General features: G+C 55.0%; 2 protein-coding genes across 2 annotated transcripts; both read left to right on the forward strand.

Annotated features, from left to right (window-relative positions):
- The first annotated feature begins 916 nt into the window (after positions 1-916).
- Positions 917-10,519, forward strand: Mrgpre (MAS related GPR family member E). The gene is made up of 2 exons (XM_074050986.1): positions 917-1,158; positions 3,957-10,519. Exon 2 carries the CDS (start codon positions 4,024-4,026, stop codon positions 4,960-4,962), a length of 939 nt encoding a protein of 312 aa, XP_073907087.1. The 5' UTR covers positions 917-1,158; positions 3,957-4,023; the 3' UTR covers positions 4,963-10,519.
- Positions 10,520-14,929: 4,410 nt separating this feature from the next.
- Mrgprg (MAS related GPR family member G) lies at positions 14,930-18,708 on the forward strand. The gene is made up of 2 exons (XM_020168827.2): positions 14,930-15,031; positions 16,971-18,708. The coding sequence occupies exon 2, from the start codon at positions 16,998-17,000 to the stop codon at positions 17,868-17,870; it is 873 nt and encodes a 290-aa protein (XP_020024416.2). The 5' UTR covers positions 14,930-15,031; positions 16,971-16,997; the 3' UTR covers positions 17,871-18,708.
- The last annotated feature ends 1,412 nt before the right edge of the window (positions 18,709-20,120 follow it).

The following is a 20,120-nucleotide window of genomic DNA, read 5'->3' on the forward strand; positions in this document are numbered from 1 at the left end:
ACCAACAGTGCGGGTGATGACGGACACACAGTGCAGGCAGACAGGTGACGACAGGTAGACAGCCAGCGCTGCAGTGGGAACTGTTAAAATCTAGCAAATTTTGTGCTCCTCTTGCAGCTCTTCCATAAGTTTAGAAATTTTCACTATACAAAGGTGAGGAAAGCCGGATGCCGGTGGCTCTCACCTGTAATCCTAGCTACTCAGGAGGCAGAGATCAGGAGGATCACAGTTCAAAGCCAGCCCAGGCAAATAGTTTGCGAGACCCTATCTTGAAAATACCTAATACAAAAAAGGGCTGGTGGAGTGGCTCAAGCTGTAGGCCCTGAGAGTTTAAGCCCTAGAACCACAAAAAGAAAAAAAAAAAAAGAAAGAAAGAAAGGTAAATAAAGTGCTGCTGGGACCTCAAATCTCAGAGGCCTAAGAGTCTGTGCACACCAGTGTGAGCTCCCTAACGGCAGGGTACAGGAGAGTATGGATTTAAGATTTTTCCTCTTTCAGACAAGCCCTGAATTCATGCAATATCTTTGAGTGTAAGGCTCTCCCTGGCCCCTTCTCTGCTGGAGATTGTGTGGCAGCTCTTGACACCAGCCATCCTGGGGTCCCCAGGAGCCGGGAACCAGAAAGAGGGTGTCTGCTCACATCCTCCTCTGCCCCTGGTGTCACCTGGGCACCTACTGTCTTATTGCCTGGAAGAGTCGGGCTGGCTGCCTCACGCTTCATAAAAACAAACATATTTTCACTCCAAGGACAAGTGCCTCTGGTGGCTTGGCCCATAGTGACCCTCTGCATCATCAGCGGGGAGAAGTGGTCTCTGAAAGGCCCCATGGGGGTCAGTGTCTCTGAGCCGGGAATGCTGGTGAGGTCACTGCTGAGCAGGCTCCACCCAAGCTCTCACAGCTTCCTCTGCATGCCACACCCTGGAAGACTACAGGGGACTGGGTTTCTCTTGCTACCCATACCTGGGCAGGAGCTGAGCCCAGCAGAGGGGAAAGGTCCCCAGAGAGCCTCCTTCCTGGCCAACCCCATCCCAGCCGACACCATGTGACAGGAGCAGTGAGCTGATGCTGAGGAGGAGCCTCGGCAGTTCTGGTAGCTGGAGCCTCGGCCTGGCCTGGACAGCTCCAAAGCCCAGGCTTAGAGAGGACAGGACACAGAACGGTGAGCAGCAAGGGTGGCACTGGGGATGGTCTGGAGCCATCCCAGGAGATCTGTGTTTTCTGGGTGTCTGAGTTCTGCCAGCTGAATGGGGGAGGGATGGCAGTGGGCAGTGGGCTGACGCTGTCCAGCCAGCAGATCTCTGGCCGGTCCTCCACCCCTTGACTTGGACTGGGCTGACCTGCCTTTAGCCAGCTTAGAGCCACAGAAGAACCCAGTTAAATAATGGTCCCCCCGCCCTGTGCTGGTGGGAAGTAGAACTGGCCCTATTCCAAGGAGGGTCAAGAGAACAGCCTTATTAGCCCTGGGTGGTCTCATGACCCTCAGTCTTGATTGTCCCTGGCAGCAGCAGAGCCAGGGCTGAGTGCCCATCACCCATCTGCAGATGGCAGAGCCACACCTCTGCCCCACACTGACCTCCTGGGTTTCCTGGTGATGGATACTGGATTATTTTCCTGATCTTGCTACTTGTTGTCCTCCCCTCTTTCTCTTCCCCCTTTCCCAGCATACAACAGGCTCCTGTATGACCCTCCCAGGATCCTGCAACCCAACCATGGGGACCCCACATGTGGAGGCCCTTCCCAACCTCCAGCTGAGCCCCCTGCACAGGGTTTTAGAGGGAGACAGGCACCCACCAGGCCTGGCTGAGCCTCACCCTCCCTGTTACCGACCCCAGGACCCCACAGTGGTTGCTCAGTCCCCCTCCTCCTGTCTGGCCACCCCTGCTTGCCTCCCCTTCTCACCTTCCCCTCCTCTCTCTGCCTGCCTCTCCCTCATGAACTCTCTTCTTCCCTCTGGTTCTATCACTCCTGTTTCAGGCTCTCCCTGGGGCACTTGTGGCCATGTCTGCCCCAGCCCCTGTCCCAGGCCCTCAACACATGGGCTCCTTTGGGTGTAGAGGCAAGTGAGGAAGCTCTCCCAGGAGAATAGGGGGTGCCCAGCCCTGAGTGGGGGCTGTAAGGCTGGAGAAGGCTCCCTGGACCTTTGAGGCCAGAGCATCCCTGGGGTTTGGGGGACAGTTTTGTGCATGGGTGGGCAGAACTGGGTTACTGGGATTGGGGCCGGGGCTTGTGTGACAACTTATGTGATCTTCTTGAGGGAAGAAGATTCTACAATATCCCACTATAATGGCAGAGATGCCCATAGTCCGCTCAGAGTCTCCTGATGGCACTGTCCCAGGGCCACCCCAACTAGTGGAATGAGGGTTCTCAGCAGAACCGAGCAGCACCTGCTAGAACTGCCCACCTAGCCATGCCCTCACACTCCTGCCCATCACCACACAGGCCTTCCAGGATCTCAGGTGCAAGGACAGAGCACATGACCAAGAGTGGAGCCCTTTATCTCCACCTGGGCTTGACCCCAGGAGCTTGCAGACTGGGTCAAGGCAGGACTCAGCTTCCTGGAGTGGCTGAATCAGGGCTTTGTCTCTACCGGTCCTCAAGGCCTGTCATCTCACCTGAGCAGATAATGACAGATACCTGAGGTCTGAATGGGAAGGAAAGGTGATCAGGACCCACAGGGTGGCCAGTGTCATCATGGAACATGTGGCCCCTCCCCAAGGCCAGCTCCAGCCCCTGTCCTGGCCCCACCCATCCTCCTACACTGCCCCTGAGCCCTCCTGTCCTGAGAGAGAAGGCAGAAGAGCTGAGTGTGGCACTGGGGTGAGAGCTAGCTCTGCACACTCCACTCCCTCCTTGGAGACCAGAGGACCAGCACCCAAGGAACCACCCCAACCAGGCTTGGGGGACAGGCAAAATTGAGTTCCATCTCAGACACTGAGGGATCAGGGTTCATGATGGGAACAGAAAACCATAGGAGGCAGGATGGGACAGGTGACCTCAAGTAGAGGGATGGGACAGGTAACCTCATGTGGTGGGATGGGGCCAGATAACAACAGGTAGAGAAATAGGGACAGGTAACCACAGGTAGAGGGATGGGACAAGTAACTGCAAGTAGAGCAATGGAACAGGTAATGGCAGGTGGCCCGGCTGAGTTCTGGGCAGCCCAGAAAGCCTGGCATTCACCAGATCACTGGTAGAACTGTGATGCAGAGCCCGGATCCAGCTGAGGGCAAGTGGGTTGTGCTACTTCCCAGACTGCACCATCCCCACACTGGACCTGCCCCAGAGAGCTGGCCACCTCAGGCAGGGACCAAGAAGACTGGGGCCCCATCCAGCGTCTCCATAGACAGGTCCCTCTTCTCCCTCTGGGAAAGAGGATGACAGGTGAGAAGGAGGAGCCTCGTGAGACCCAAGAGGATTGGAGTCCTGTCATGGGACAGCAGAGACGTGGCAAGGGGGAGATGAAGGATTTCTGGCCATGTGGTATGGCCAAGCTGGAGATCCAGAGCCCATGGGCTGCAAGGCCTCATGGGATATCAAAGAAAGGCTTGAACAAGTTACGAGCTGCTTTAAGCTGGGAAAAAACTGACCTCTGTAAGTCGTCCCTCCAGGCCACACCACTCCCTGGATGCAGGCACCACCTTTGACTAAAACCAGACTTGTTTTGGGGATTAACAGGGAGCCTCGGGAATCTTGTCCCTATACCCACCTCCTGTCCCTGCCTGCCAGCCTACCGGGACCGCCCGGCTGCACACATCATTAACAGCTTTGGAGACTGGCTGAGCGGCTGGCAGAAGCCTTTCTGGTGAGTGCCTTAGACAGGGAGGAAGGGCTAGGTCAGGCGACATGGAATGAGAGGTGGGTGCCCCCTTCAGTGGGGTCTCTTCACCCCTGTCTCATAAGATGGGGGCGGGAGCATGGGTCCCTGAGCAAAAAACTCAAGTGTCATTGTGGTTACAGGGTTTCAGGAGAGAGAACAGAGCAGCTGGGCGTCCTCAGTCTCCCAGGACTTCACACTCTGCCTACGATGGAGTGGAGAGAGGCTGGACAGCATGCAGTGTTCCCCAAAAGCCAGGCGGATGTGGGGTTCAACCTGACCATTCTGTCCCTCACTGAGCTCCTCAGCCTAGGCGGGCTGCTAGGCAACGGGGTGGTCCTGTGGCTGCTCAGCTGCAATGTCTACAGGACCCCCTTCTCCATCTACCTCCTAGATGTGGCCTGCGCCGACCTCATCTTCCTTGGCTGCCATATGGTGGCTGTCATTCCCGACTTGCTTCCCGACCACCTGAACTTCCCAGGCTTTGTCCAGACCACCCTGACCACTCTGCGGTTCTTCTGCTACATCGTGGACTTGAGCCTCCTGGCAGCCATCAGCACAGAGCAGTGTCTTGACACCCTCTTCCCAGCTTGGTACCTATGCCGCCGCCCGCGCCACCTGACTACCTGTGTGTGTGCACTCACCTGGGCACTCTGCCTGCTGCTGGACCTGCTGCTCAGTGGTGCCTGCACCCAGTTCTTTGGGGAGCCCAGCAGCCACCTGTGCAGGACACTGTGGCTAGTGATGGCAGTCCTGCTGGCCGCTTTGTGCTGTGCCATGTGTGTGAGCAGCCTGCTCCTGCTCCTGCGGGTGGAACATGGGCCACAGCGGCACCAGCCCCGGGGCTTCCCCGCCCTGGTCCTGCTGACCGTCCTCCTCTTCCTCTTCTGCGGCCTGCCCTTCGGCATCTACTGGCTGTCCCAGAACCTGCACTGGCATATCCCCCACTACTTCTACCATTTCAGTTTCTTCATGGCCAGCATGCACAGTGCGGCCAAACCCGCCATCTACTTCTGCTTGGGCAGCACCCGCGGTCGCAGGCTGCGTGAACCCTTCCGGCTGGTGCTCCAGCAGGCTCTGGGTGAAGAGGCTGAGCTTGGGCCCAGGAGGGAGACTTCCCACAGGGGCCTCGTGGACATGACCGTCTAAGCCCCATGGGTGCCTAACGCAGCACCAGCCTGTGGTAGCCAGGGGAGCTGCACACCAAGGGGGAGGGGCAGGATCAGAGGCTAGGTCAACCAGACCCCAAAGGGGAGGACTTTGCTGATGACCTGGTTATTCGTCCCCAAGATTCTGTCCTGTCTCCCTGTTCTTGAAGATCACCTGAGAGGATGCTGGAAAGACCAGTCTCCTCTTCTCTTGGGAGGAGACCCAAGAGTGTGCATTTTAGGGAAAGCTCTTTGCCCTTTTTCAGGCATGGGAATTCCTGAGAGCAACTACCACTGTCACTGTTCTGTGACAGTGAGGAATGGGGCAGGTCAGTTGCCAGGCAGGAGGAAAGCCCAGACTGTCTACCACCGGTTCATCCTCCCTCCCCACCACCAGCCTACACAGAGCACAAGGTGACCCACCTCAGCTTCCCATACCCCCTTTTTTAAGGGCAGGCTAAAATGGCCCTGAAATTGGAGTTTCACTGGGAGTCCTTGGTTGCTGGGCCATAGAGGAAACAGACTCTAGACTCCTCACAGCACAGCCAGCAAGCAGAATTTGCCTGGCTCCCATTGGAGGCCAAGAGCAGAGATGGCCCCTGATCCAAGGTGTCCACAGAAGCTCCCAGAATAAGCCAGCTCGGACCGAAACTCACCATTCTAACGGAGCCCATGCCACAGAAACAGCAATCACAGGCCCTGGCAGGCCACAAGGATGGCCCCAAAGCAGCTCCTGGATATGGCTGGTGCCCACCTGGGCTCCTACTGGGCTTTCTGGCATGGACTCTCTGCAAGCATCTGCCCAGTGCTGCCCAAAGCTTGGTGCCTACACTGTGCAAAGCAGGAAGAGGCCGTCTTGCTATTGACTGGCTCCTGATGTTGTCATCAGCTTAAGCAGGAAGATGGTGGCATCAGGTCACAGTGGCTCTCAAAACAAGGCTGCCCACTGACAACCACACTTTGATGCTCCCCCTGTATGTCTATGGAGATTTTCCCCTGCAAAAGAGAATACTAGGGGCTCAGAGATGGGCTTCCAGAAGTCCTTGGGGCTGTCATTTATAATCAGCTCCATGTTCGTGGTCACAAGACTGAACTCTGGAGGATATAGACCTTACCCAGAGCTTCAGAAAAATTGGTGGCCACTGGTGAACCCAGATCTCAAGGTGAGGTGTGCTGGGTGGGCATCGAGGTCCCTCACAGTCCTGCTTTGCCCACCTGCCCACAGACCCAGCCTGCAGGATGGAGCCTAGACCTTCAGCATCTGGACAGCTCCCTGCCCACGTGGGGCCTTGGTCCTAAGCAGGTCTTGTTCAGGAGGGTCCTCTGAGGAAGCACTGGGGCTTCACCCCATTGTGAGCGCCACTGGTGCCAGGCCAGGGGCAGAGGTAAACAAGAGCCCACCCACCCAAATCCTCTGCTCACAGGCACAGAAGCCCACCAGGCTGGACTGAGGCTGAGTCACCACAGCCAGTGACTCAGCTCCTACGCCTCTGCTTCCTCATCTGTAGGTGTCAATACTGAGTGCTTCTATAGTATGCAAAAGGCACGCCTTAATAGGATTTCGTTATGTCACCAACACTCCAGGTCCAAGTCCACCAGTGCTCAACCCAGTCGTAGGAGTCTGCACAGGGTCTCCTTTGACATCTGGAAGAATGTACTTCTGACTTGAGCTGCCAGACCTCCAGGTGGAGGGACATTCTGTCTCAGCCATGACTGAACTCACTCCTCTGAGTGTGGGTAAAGGCTCTGGAAGCTGATGCATCCTAGAATCGGCTCTTCCTCCTTCCTTACCCCACACGGGTTGTGTGGGGGTAATGCTGTCATCTCAGGCCCCTGTGTGGCCCTGGCAGGTCTGAGGGCAGAGATCTTGGGAGGCTGGAGCCCCTCTGCAGAGCCGCTCACAGCCCCCGTGGCAACCTTACTTCCTTTGGGTGCAGCTCGAGCCGGCGTGGCCCTCTCTCTCCACCTCCAGGACAGGATTATCAACTCCAACTACTCAGCCTGGGGAAATGAAAACAGAAAGGGAAGCAGCCTGTCTACAAATCCTACTTTCGGCCTCTGGACACACTTCCTGCAGACTAAGGAAGGACCAGGAAGAAAACCAATCTCCCAGGCATTCACCCCACCATGGATATTAACCCAGAACCCTTTAGTAATCTGAGAAGTTTCTCCCATTGTGCAGATAAGAACACTGAGGCTCAGGGGGGTTAATAGCCGCTTGAGACCACCCAGAAAGAGGTATAACCAGATAGTGACTTCCTGGTCCCCTCCACCTGGACCAGGGCCAACCTGGGCTCCTGCAGCCCCACCCTGGCTGCCCCTGCCTTCCATTCTCTCAGACCACTGCTGCACTGGGATGCAAAAGGTCATGGACCCTCAGGGTGCCCACTCACTACTCACTCCCAGAGAGTCCACCCTGAGCATCCAGGAGCTTGGGCACAGCTCAAAATTCCTCCTTATTTAACCTCATGAAGCAGAGGCCCCTTCCCTGAGCAGGCCCAAGATTCAACCTCCTCCAAGGTCTCCATAGAGACAGCCCACTCCCCCACCCTGGTCCTGAGTGTGGCAGCAGATGTGTGGCCCAATGGCCCAGATATGCCTGCTCAGCTCCTGTCCTGCGGTCTAAGAGACCCTGGGACATTGGGACCAAGTGACCGTCCTCCCAGCCAGTCACAAGCATCCAGGTCCCGGCCAGCAAGACAGTGCTGACCTCCCACATGCTCTCATCCCAGCCATAGCCCCTCCCTTGCCACCTCAGGTGCACCTCGTCTTCTACCCCTAGAGCAGCGAAGGCCTGACCAAGAGACCCCCAGCCAGCCTCAGCTGCAGCCTCAACCTTCCCCCTGCAGGACCCTAAGACTGGCTGCTCCAATCTGCACCTTCTTGGGTCCTAGGCAGAGTCAGACCTGGGGCAGGGAGGTGAGGACCTCATATCTGAGGAGGACGTGACCCAAAGCCCAAGCCAGTGTCCACCCCACCCACCCACATCAGACCCAGTACCCAAAGGGCTGCACTGGCAGGACAGAGTTCTTAGGAATAGGATGTCACCTCTGGGGTACAGCCAGACATTCCAGGAAGCTGCTGTAACCCTGGTCCCTCCCAGGGCCCACTTGCAGTGCTGTGGGGCTCTGGCCTGTGTTGGCAAGGACGTGAGCAGGGTCAGGGGTCAGTGGCCCAGACGATGGCCCCGCTCCCGCTGAGCTGCAAGGATGAAACTTGTGTTCTGCGGGGTCCTGTGTTCACCACAGAGGCCCGCCTCACTTCAGTGCTGTCCTTAGCTCAGAAGACAGAAAAGCCCAGCCCAGCCCTCAGCCTGACTCGTGAATTTGGCTCAGGTAATTCATTCACGTGGTTGTGGTTTTCTGTTTTTCTTTGTCACTGTGACCCATGGCACCCCTGCCCTACCCTGGAGGTATCTAGAGTCTGTGTGGGCAGCTCAGAGCCTTGGGGCTCCACTCAGCTGTCCTGCTTCCTCCCCCATCTACCCCACACACACACCAAGCACATTGGGCTTTGTTATTTTAATGGAATGTTTTTCCCTAAAACTATTGGTTTCATTAGTGACCCAAGCCAGTGGGGCTGCGTCTCTGCTGTGCATGGGGCAAGGGATCACACGTGTAACATGTCTGTTGTCATGTAATCTTCATGGGTAACTGGCGGAAAACTGAAGCTTCTAGAGACAGAGATGGCCCAGCAGGAGCCACAGCCTAGAGGGTCAGGATCCTCTGTCCCTGGCGACAGGAAGAAGCAGGTGGCCCGTTGGCAGCCCCTTCTATCTGCATACAAGACTCCAACCCAGGCCAGAGGAGGGACAGAAGCAGAAGGAGCTTGACCTCCAGCCACTTTCACCTTTTGTATTCCCAAAGTGGTCCTTTTCTGTAGACTTGGTGCTTTGGCACCTGACACCTCACTGACCGGGAAGGACATCCCTCTCCAGGTGAGCTAATTCCTAGAGACAGTAAAGCACTCCTTATGCCTTCAAAATTCAAACCTCCAGTGCAGAACCCATCCCCCACCCCTTTTATCAGACTCTAGCACTCTGGCCACCATCCTCCTGCACTCAGTACCCAGGGCAAGAACCAGACAACCAGGGGCAGCCCCTGTGCTCCTAAGCCCTGAAATTACTCCAACTGGTCAATCCTGTCTCTGCCTACCCTCTTCACGGGGCCCTTCCAATGAAAGCCACATCACCATCTCTAGCCCATTCTTCCTCCTGGTTCCCTCTGCCTCCAAACCCACCCCACTGCTCCCGTGTGGCCCCACTCCTGCGTGCTGGAGTGATAGCTCAAGATTGTAGGGCCACTGTTTCCATGACCCAAGAACATCCCAAGGGCATCAGATCCCTGTCCATGCTTCTGTGTTTTGGCAAGAGAGATGGGAAAGGTAGCCCAGAGAGGATGTCACACAATCAGGTGGGGTATGGGGACCTGAGGTCTGAAGGTTCCACCTCAGCAGTGGGTGGAGTCACTAGGAAGGTGGCAGAGCCATGGGAGGTACTGGGTTGGTCATCTGAGGTCCAGGTCTCAGATGCAAACTTTGCAGTTGAAAACCAAGTGCAGAGAAGCTGGGAGCAAGGAAGGGGAAGGGGCAGCTTCAGCCTAGAATTTCAGGCTCTGTTGGCAGCAGCAGTTGATTTGTATTAGAGAAGTCGGGCTTCCAAAGGCAACTCCACTTGAGAAACTGCAGGGCAAACAGCACCATGAGGTCAGGACTCCTGACTCGCTGAGCACGCAGGCTCTGTGCAGCGCCAGGCAGGATGCACAGCACACAGCTCGCAGAAAAGACTTCATGTCAGGAATCTTTCAGACTGCAGGGATCTGCAGAGCAGCTTTAGGCAAGCTTCTGTGGACAGTTGGGACCCCTGGGTCCATGGCTGGAAGACAGTGAGGCAGCTGCTTGGGTGGGGGACACCTTTGCAGGGCCACCACCAGAGCACTGACCCAGCATGCAAGTGAGTCTCAAGCCAGTGCCTGCTGCAGCCAGGCACCAAGCTGGCCATGAGTGGTCAGTACTGTGAGGGGGAAGCTGGGGCACAGGAGCTTTGCTCACTCTCTCAAAGCCACCCAGCCAAAGGTCAGGCCACGAGCCACTTACAGGCCTGTGCACACACCTCCTGGTTCACATATGTGCTTCTGCAGACCTGAAGGATGCCAGGAGCTAGGTAGAAGATGTGGTCCAGCCTTTGCTGGAGCTGCTCCTCACACCCTAGCACCCCAGGCACAGTGAGGGCCAGGGTTGCTGGTATATGGATCCAGCTTGACATCTTGGGCAGGACCCACCATGATTGCCCTGAGTAACCATTGTTGGTTTTCCTTGCTTAGTTTCCTTGCAAACTATGGCCCTCAAAACCATTAGGATGCTGTGTTGGGTTTTTAACCAGACCCTGCTGCAGGGATGAGCTCAAGACTTCAATAGTATATGAAAATAAGCCAGGTACATTCCAGCCAGGAAGAAGTCACTTTTGTCCTGACCAATATATACACCCTTCTTTCTAGCCCAAATGGTGGGACTCCAACTGGTCTTGCTACTGCACTTGCAGGACCACGCTTCTGTCAGTAAATCCCCAATAAATTGCATGCTGTGCAATCCTAAGTCTGCCTGTCTCTTTTTCTGGGCCCCATGGCACTGTGAGACAGGTCCTCATATGCAAGGACCGGGTGGTCCCCGAACACTTGAAGAAGAAGGCAGGAGACTGAGGAAAAGGGCAATGGGAAAGAGGGATCACAGGGAAATCCATCTAAGTCCAGGTGGGGAGGGCTGGGCCATGGCTGCATGAGTACAGGGACGCCCTGAAATCGTTGGGTTTGGAGCAGCCGTTTGCTGCATGCTGCTTGTCCCACTGTGATAAAGAACAGCCTCAAGATGCACCTCCAGGGTGGTGGCTGTTGGTTGGGGATGTTCTATTGGCCATCGATGCTCAGCTGGCTGCAGAAGGGAGGGTGAGGAGACAAGAAGAATCACATCTGAGCCTCTCTCCCTCCCTCTTAGCCTCTAATCTGACTGAGAAAAGGGAAACTGAGGCACTAGGTTAGCAAGCTCAGCGGCAGCTTTGGGTCACTGGAGGACCCAAATTAGGATGGGATGCAAAGAACTGCAGTCCGGGGGGAAGGCGAATAAGGAAGAAAGTGAGGTTGAAGCTGTTGAGCCTGTGAGCCTGCTGTTTTCCCTCCACGGTTAATGCCACTGAAGGCAAAAGCCCAGCATGTGCAGAGGCAGAGGGGGCCTCCCCCTCAAGACACCATGATTGTTTAGGATCGCACTACTGCTCAATGACTGGATACCACACATGCTTTTAAACTTTCCTGTGAGGGGCTGGCTGCCTGGATGGTGAGACCCTGGACAAGGGAGGGGGTGGCATTTCTCTGGCAGGAAATGAAATTGAAAAAGTGAGCAATCTTACCACTCCTCTGACTCAGATCCAAAGAAGTCTTCCATCTTAGACTAGATCACCTTGGGCTCTAGAAAAACGTGCCAAATACAGGGGACCAGCCAGGACGGGTGCCCGCGGAGCAGTGCTGAGGCAGCCCAGGGCACTCTGTAGGAATCGTGTGTGTGACAAGCCCTTATACCAGGTGTTTCACTGACCTGCAAAGCCATTTTTAAGACTGGAATGAAAAACAAACTGTTAGGAATGTCCCCCCCCACCCCGGGGTCCTTTTCTGTCCTCCATAACCTGAGAGTTGGGCAGAATGTCTATGAGGTAGGTGAGGCTATTGCTGAGCTAGTCAGCACAGGTGCCACTTGTCACAAAGGCTGGCAGAAAAGAGGGACAAATAAGAATAGAGAGAAAAGAAATGAGGAGGGGGGAGGGATAAGACACCTAGAAAGCAGGTGTGGTGTGATTTGCCTTGGTTGGCATACAGAGATGAGATACACAGTTTTGTCCTCTGCCCCCCCAAAGAGAAGGTCAGAGACTTTCAAGATCCATATTGCTCATTCTTCAGTGTCATTAGGGGTGGGACCAATGTTACCCCAGAGCATTGGCCCTGGGGCCCAGCATTGGCCTCACATAGAGTTCACAATTTCCTAGTCTTCCAAGAATAAGGAAAAGCCATCCCGGTAGCTATGGGTGCCGAATGCACAGATCCACAGCAGCCCAGAAGTGCCCTGGCATCCCCTGATGGCCATGGGGTAAGACCATTCAAGTGAAACAAGTGAGTGCCCTTGCATCTGGGAATTAGGAGGGCGACCTCCTGCCATGTTTGTAGCTAATCTCCCTGGTCCCTGAGAACGTTCTGGGGATGTTTATTCTGTTAGGCGAAATGTTACTGTTCCCCATAGGAAAATATCCATAGACATTCAAGTGGTGAAGACAATAATGAGAGGGAAGTAAAGGGAGACCCTGGAGCCTTCCTGCCCCTCAGCAGGCAATACACACCAGTCAATATAAGCTTCTGGGTGGACATACTGAAACTGGAGAGACCATGAGAAAATTAGAACAAGTTGGGACTTTATGATCAGCCTAGCATACTGGCCCTGGCTGGCTGGTGAAAAAGGCAGAAGCACCCATCTCACAGGCCTGCTGCCCAGGACTGGACCCAAGCACAGATGCATCGTATCACTTTCATCTGCCATAATGCCCTCAAGCCACAGGGTTGGTGGGGAGAAGAATGGCGTACTAAAGCCACAGATGTGACTCTATGAGTCAGGCCCTCCTTGGCCGTCTGTGCTGAAGTCCTTGGAAGAGCGTTAATGAATCTAAACACCCAGGTGACCAGCACGCTTGCTCCTTGAGAGCACTAGGGACTGCAGCATGGCCCCAAGACCACCTGTGCTCACACTGTGCCTCCATCCGCGTGCTTTAAGACTTGGAGTGGAGACAAAGAGCAGCAGGCATTAAAGCCAAGGGAGGGGACAGTTCAATGGGGGCTCAGTGGCTTATTCCCTATGGTGGGTCAGCTCTTCTAGCATTAGAAGGAGTTCCCAGCCTTCCTAACTTGGCCCATTCCTATTAGACTCTTGGCCTGTGGTCACAGTTTATACCCCAAGTGAGCCACAAGAAAGACCTCAGGGCACAGCAAGTGTGGTGCTCTCCCCCACAGCCCATCTGTGGCCGTCCCTGCCACCCAACAACGATGCTGACACCAAGGCTATCTTACTGGGTGGTGACAAGTCCCCAGCAAACATTTGTCTTGCCACCTTTGGTTTTGGACCTCTATGGATTCTATGGTCTCCTTCGCTGAAGGCTGCTTAGAAAAATAGCATTTTCCTGCAATGGTGCATCTCTAAGCACAGGTGCAGTGCATCAGCACCTGGGTTCTGGACAGCTCCTTCTTTCCAGTTGTCAGGACCACCTTGGTATCTCCTCTCCAAGGACAGGATTGGAAGGCTCCAGGTAAACATCTTAGAGATTCAGCAGAAGCAGAGCCTGAGCACTAGGGACCAATGTTACTATGCCCCAGTGGTGAAGAGTTTTGTGAATAATCCCAGCCACAGCCCTCCATTCACCTAGGACGCCATGCAACAGGTTGCGTGAAGTTATGCAGACACCCAAGGGCCGAGGAGATAATCATTACTCTAATAACGAGAAACTTTGAGAGATTTGGGGTGGATTGGTGCAGGTGACCCTGGGTATGGACACTTGAGTCAGTGGACAGCACTATGTGAGAGCAAGCTCCTCATACCGAGGATACTGACTTCAGCTTCACAGGACCTGTGGACTGGACTCTTAGAGACACTGTTGGTTTGCCATCAGGTGGGTGCCATGGCCTGACACTTGCTGGCCTGCACCAAATGGGACGCCTTGGTTATGTAGAACAAATAGATGGTCCTGTTAAACCCACGTAGTTGGTTTACATGGGTGCAAGGGTGTTCTCCTCCACTCCACCATCCAACCCAGCTTGAATGAAGATGCGTCCTCTCTGTCTTTAACTCTATGGTCACCCAGCCTCCACATTCATCCCACCAACAGGGTTTAAGGTGCTGAGTCACATGTCGAAGTTGTGACCACATTTACAGTGTCCTCTAGGTGACAGCTAATAGGTGATACATGTGCATACTGATGAGGTGGCCCAAGTAGGAAAGGCGGTGTTACCACGTGGCTTTTGATATTATAGCTGCATCCCAGGAGGAACCCATGCTGTTACATCCAGAGGTCACTGACAATATGTCCACTCTTATGTCACATGTGAAGACCTGAATGAATGACCTGGCGAGTTCTACCCCTCCACAGGAGAGATGCTAAGTCTTGGTTTGGCTCCTGGGGCTCCTGGTGGGAAAGCTTGCATTTCTCTCATTTGCACAACTGCTTTCTGTCTCCTTTCATGCACGTGCCTCTTTTGATTAGAAGGCAGACAAATGGCCTCACAGCACACCACCTATAAGGCGCTAAAACCCTTGAGAGCTCAGGATATGGGGTGGGGCGTATGGACCCAGCTGGACATGACCACAGCTATTTGAGCAGTAAACACCATGATCACACCAAGTATCCATAGTGAGTTTTGCTGCTTGTTTTCCCAGCAAATATACCCACAAAACTATTAGAGTGTTGTGAGCAGCTTTACAACCGGACCCTGCTGCAGGGATGGGTCTGACTCTGATGTTATCTGAAAATCAACCAGATACATTCCAGCTAGGATGAAGTCACTTTTGTTCCAACCCATAAATACACCCCTCTTTCTGGCCCAAATTGCAGGATCCATTGCAGACTCCCAAGACAATGCTTCTATCAGTAAGTCACCCCCACCCCGCCCCACACACACTCACACTAAACTGCATGCTATGCGGTCCTGGATCTGTCTGCCATCCAACTTTGGTTTCATGGCATCTCCGGGCCAGTCCCCATTCACTAGGACTGGATTATCCATGAACGAGTTTCATGTGCTGGACTCTTGAGTTTCCCCTCCCAGATGGGCCAAGGAGGAAGGGAAGGGCCGCCCACACTGACGGCTCCATTTGAGCTCATTCCTCTGATTCCTGTGAATGGCACCACACCCTCCCACTTCTAGGGAACTGGCCAGGACACGGGGTCCAGCCAGCCAGGCCCCAGAGGACACAGGGAATTAAGGGCACTGGAGGAGCCCCCAGGCAGTGAGCATAGGCTGACAGCTGAGGATCACAACAGCCAGCAGGTGAGAAGGTTTGTTCATGTCCCTCCCCTCTCCCCTCTACCTACTTCCCCATCCTCTGCAGCCAGGCTATCTGGGGAGCATTGGCAGCTCCAAGGGCTTCCTCCAAGACAGACCTTGTGGGAAAGGCAGGCTGAGTTGGGGTCCTGGGCTGCAGAGACCAGGGGCTTTGGGGAAACTGGGTCTGTTGGCAATACCAGCTGGTATCTCCATTTGGAAACCAAAGGTGATGCCCCATCATGGGTCTTCTACCCCACTCTGACCCACTCACACGGACCTGCCCCACACTAGTCAAAGTCCATGCTGAGTCTGGGTAGCTCCCTTGTATACCTTGGGAAAACTAAAGCTCAGACAGGGAAAGGAAGGACCAGGCTCGCTATCCCCACCCTAGCACCAGAGTCCAGCCAGGGTCTCCAACTCTCAGGTCCTGGAGGCCTTCACTCCCACCCTGCTGGCTGCGCCCAGAGGTAGAGCCGTTGTCCCCATGAGGGTACCAGGCAAGCGTGCTCAGGGGGAGGGAGAGAGCTCATGTTGGATGAGGAAGCTGCAGAAGGCTCCAGGCCTGTGGGAGGACAGCAAGCCTGGGTGAGTGGAGAGGTGGGGAGGGTGGTCAGGTGTGGGCTACAACCCAACAAAAGTGTGAGGATGAGAATGCAAAGTTCTCTCTCTCTCTCTCTCTCTCTCTCTCTCTCTGTCTGTCTGTCTACTTCTCTCTCATTCTTTCACTCCCTCTCTCTGTCTCTCTCACTCTTTCTTTGTCTCTCTGATTCTATGATCAAGTCTCTATTTCTCCCTCTGATTCTGTTTCTATTTCTCCCCCTTTCTCTTTCATCTCTCTACTTCTCTCTCGTTCTTTCTCTCCTTCTCTTTGTCGCTCATTCTCTTTCTCTCCCTCTCTCTCTTCATCCCCAGCACTGTGAGTCTAAATCTCTGTCTTTCTCGTTCTTTCTTTGTCTCTCTCAGTTGCTCTGTCCATGTCTATCTCTGTATCCTTCTGTCTCTATTTCTCTCTCTCCATCTCTCCCTCTGTTTCTCCCCCCACTCCCCTGTCTCTATCCATTTCTCTCTGTTTCTGTCTCTCCCTCTGAGTTGCTTTTCCATCTCTCTCCTATTGCTCTCCTGCCCTGGCACCTCCTCACCCCAAGACCTGGGTCCTAAGGCCCTCAGCAAATCTCCCCAGGGGTAGTGGAGGGCAGTGAGGGCTCCATGTGGACAAGGAAGGGAGGCATAGCTCTGAGATCCTACCCACTGAGAGCATCAGGGCAGGCTCTCCTCACAACCCTCACCCGCAACAATCTGTGCCCATTTCTACTGCTATCAGCACCTGGAGAAGACCCCAGGGCTCTGAGAAGACTCATTCAAGTCCCTGCACTGATTTAGGCTTCCCTTCTTCTGTGGATCCTGGGGACTAGTGTCCTGCTCAGGACTGGTGGATGCAGGGGAGCCTTGAGTCTCCCTCCACCTTCCCAGCACCCTTCATGACATCTTCCCTCCTCCTCCCCTAAGGGCCCTGAGTGTTGGGGGCACATCCTAGGCACCATCAGATAACGTCTGGGGTGGGGGAACTCAGCAGGAACCTGGTCCAGACCTCAGATGGGAGCCCCATGCCAGGGTCCTTGATGGAAGAGGAAAAGAGTTTCCTCCATGTCTCATTTCCTGCAGAGAGCTATCCAATATGAGGCAGAGCTTTGCCTGGTGGCGCCTCACAGAAAAGGCACGGATCTTGTGCATGTTAGACTGCCCAGCCAGAGGAGGGCAGGGACCACCCCTTGCAGTCACGATGAGGTGCTAAGCACATCTACCATGAGGCCCAGAGAGTTGAGTGGTGGCCAAGGTCACACATGGCTGGAAAGGGGGCCCTGGCATGGTCGTGACCCCTGCTCGCCCTTGCCCATGTAGTGTACAATAACACTGGTTATCAGCACCTGTCACATCTTCACAGGGTCCTCCTGGAGCTGAGCCAGTCAGGATGCTCAACATTTTCAGCCTCTGGGGAACCTTCAACAGTGTCATCTTCTACATCACGCTTGTCATCAGCGTGCTGGGGATGGTGGGCAATGGATTGGTGCTCTGGAACCTGGGCTTCCACATCAAGAAGGGCCCCCTCAACACCTATGTGCTAAACCTGGCTGCCGCAGACTTCCTGTTCCTCTCCTGCCAGGTGGGCTTCTCTGCTGCCCAGGCCGTGCTGGGCTCCTCCAACGACACACTCTACTTCGTGATCACCTTCATCTGGTTCTCAGTGGGGCTCTGGCTGCTGGCCTGCCTCTGCCTCGAGTGCTGCCTCTCCAGCATCTTCCCCTCCTGTTACCAGAAATACCGCCCCCGGCTCACCTCAGCTGTGCTCTCAGCCCTGGTGTGGGGACTGACCCTGCCGGCTGTGTTGCTGCCTGCCAATGCCTGTGGGATGCTGCATAATAGCACACGCCTGCTGGCCTGCCTCCGCTACCATGGGGTCAGCATCACCTGGCTGCTGGCAGTGGTGTGCGTGGCCATTGGGACCACCTTGGTTCTCTTCATCTGGGTGACCTGCTGCTCCCAGCGTCAGCACCCCAAGCTCTACAGAATCGTCCGGTGCTCGGGGATCCTGCTCTTCCTCTGCCGCCTGCCCATGGTCATCTACTGGAGTCTGAGGCCCATCCTGAAGTTCCTGATCCCCTTCTTACTCCCACTGGCCACCCTCCTGGCCTGCATTGACAGCAGCACCAAGCCTCTCTTGTACTTCCTGGTGGGCATACAACCCAGGAAACGGGAGCCCCTGAGGGTGGTCCTGCAAAAGGCCCTTGGGGAGGAGGCCCAAGTGAGCCTTGGAGGGCTGTCCCTGCCAATGAGCCGCGTCTAGCCCCACCCCACCCACAGGTCTGCCAGGAGACCTCACCCTCACACAGATGCTTCCAGGATTCCGAGTAGCCTCACTCCACTGCCTGGCACTTGCTTTGGGGACTTCAGGGTGGGATGTAGAGGAGGGACACAGGGTTCCGAGCTTCCCCATGCCAAACCTGAGGCCAGGGGGATGAGGCAGGCAGAGAAAGGAGGACCTGGGACACGGTAAGAATGTGAGTCCTGCAGGCGGGACCCGTGCCCACTCTTGCCCCTTCCCCACCCAGCTGCACTGTGTCCAACAGGGAAAACTGCAGCATAGGGGTAGAGCCAGATTGGAGCTCCTGTCCCTTTTGGCTCTCAGGTAGGTGCCAATTGCCCTTGTGGGGAAGGGGACTTGTGGCCTTTGCATCCTGCCACAGAGCACATGGGGTCAACTCTTCCACTAAAGGGTCTCTATTGAACTGCTGTTTCTCCCTTTCTCACCCCAGCATCCCCCAAAACCTCAGGGTTCAGAGTCACTGCTCTCCTCGCCCAATGCTCCCACCTGGTGTAAGTAGCAGTGGCCACCAGGTGGCACTGCCTTGTTACCAAACAGACCCAGCTCCGCTCACTAGGCTAGTTCCTTCTGGCCACCCTCAGGAGACCCACCCAGGGCTAACCTCACAGCCCACAGTGTGCGCCCGTCCCCTCCCTCCACCCCTCCGGACCATGCTTGCCTGTAGCCATTTGTAGTGTCCCCACCCCAAACCAACCCAGCCAGCTTGAGAGGAGGGGAGAGGGGAGAAGGGAGAGAGGGAAAAGGAAAGCCAAGCTTCCAAAGTGCAAGTCATTTTGTGTTGCCTGACGATTAAAAATAACTAACCCTAAAATACCTCCGTGGTCGTTGTTAAACCCTTCAAGTCCCACAGAAAATGCTGAGAAGATAAGTCTCCGACATCTTCACCCAGATGGAGGTGTTTCTCGTGAAGAACGCGCCCCTCGTATGTTCTGTAACAGAGACCCTTAAAAAGTTTCTTTTATAAAAAAACAAAATGAAAACCTCTGTCCACACTGTGTGAGAAAGGTCACAGTCCAGGACTGTGTACTACCTCCAGGTTGTTAGATGGTGGTGTGTTTTTTCCATTTGAAAAGTAATGTACTTTGGAGTAAAAAATAAAAAGAGGGGGAAAGAAAACCTTACCAGTAGCCTCCAACCCAGAGAAACCACCTTTACAGGCTCTGGTTCCTCCCTAGGATGAATGTGGCTCTGGCCACCCTGTTCTCCTAGCCCTTCCCCAGGCTGTCCTAGAATTGGGGTGACTCTCAAAGGGAGACTGGGAGACAGGAAGCTCTGTCCATCTAAAGCCCTTCTGGAAAGCTCAGGAAGGTGTATGGTAGACCCCAAGCCCAAGAGGGTGGGGGAATGGATTGCCTATTCTTACCACATACTTCACGCTAGACCCCAAGGTGAAGTGTGGCTCCCTCCTGGGAAGCCTGGAAATGAGATAAGGGTAGGGGCAGTTTCAGAGGTGGGATGCCCTGGGTCAGCCCCATCCTCACAGCCTCAGAAAATAGCTGTGGGGCCCCTTACAGCCATCTATCTGCCTGCCAGAAGGACAGGTGTGAAGCCTAGTAGCTGACAGCTTCTAGGGCATTTGATAAATGGCCCAGTCTAGACAGGCAGAGCCCAGAGGCCTCTTCCCCCACAAGCCCACTGCTGGGGGGTAGAGATGCCAGCCCAAACCCAGAGACAAGCAGCCATGTCTCTCATCCTGGAAAAATTTACAACCAGATGGAGGCTTGGGGCTGGTATGGAGCTGGCCTGAGTCCAGGCAGACACAGGACAGATCTGGCTCCCACCCAAGGTGTCTGGGCTGCTGCCTGCTGGCATCTTTCTGACGGGTGACCTCCTGCAAGTCACCTGATTGCTCACAGCCAGGTCTGCGGAGGAGGCAGAAAAGCTGTCCTTGCCAGGAAGGCCGAGCCAGGCTTCAGCAGGGGCAGCCTGCCCTAACCTTCAACGCCAAAATCATCACCTCTCCCTCCTGGCAGAGCTGCAGATTCATTCACCCATGCTCTGACCCTGACCTCGACTCCCACCGCCTGCCTGCTGTCCTTCCTGTCCTGGGTGCCATCTGCCAGCCACTAGAGGTCTGTCCTGCTCTGCGATCCTGGTGCTCCTGGCAGCAGGCACCTGTTCCCAGCAACTCTTGTGCGTACCTGCCTGTCTGAACACCCAAGGTCATCTCCATACCTAGACCATTTGTCCACCTGACAGGAGGTCTGACAT

The sequence above is a fragment of the Castor canadensis genome, chromosome 1 (genome assembly GCF_047511655.1).
Source record: "Castor canadensis chromosome 1, mCasCan1.hap1v2, whole genome shotgun sequence".
NCBI classification, from domain to species: Eukaryota; Metazoa; Chordata; class Mammalia; order Rodentia; family Castoridae; genus Castor; species Castor canadensis.

Coding starts and splice junctions, on each gene's coding strand:
- Mrgpre (XM_074050986.1), top strand. CDS start 4,024: ATGGAGTGGAGAGAGGCTGGACAGCATGCAGTGTTCCCCAAAAGCCAG.
- Mrgprg (XM_020168827.2), top strand. CDS start 16,998: ATGCTCAACATTTTCAGCCTCTGGGGAACCTTCAACAGTGTCATCTTC.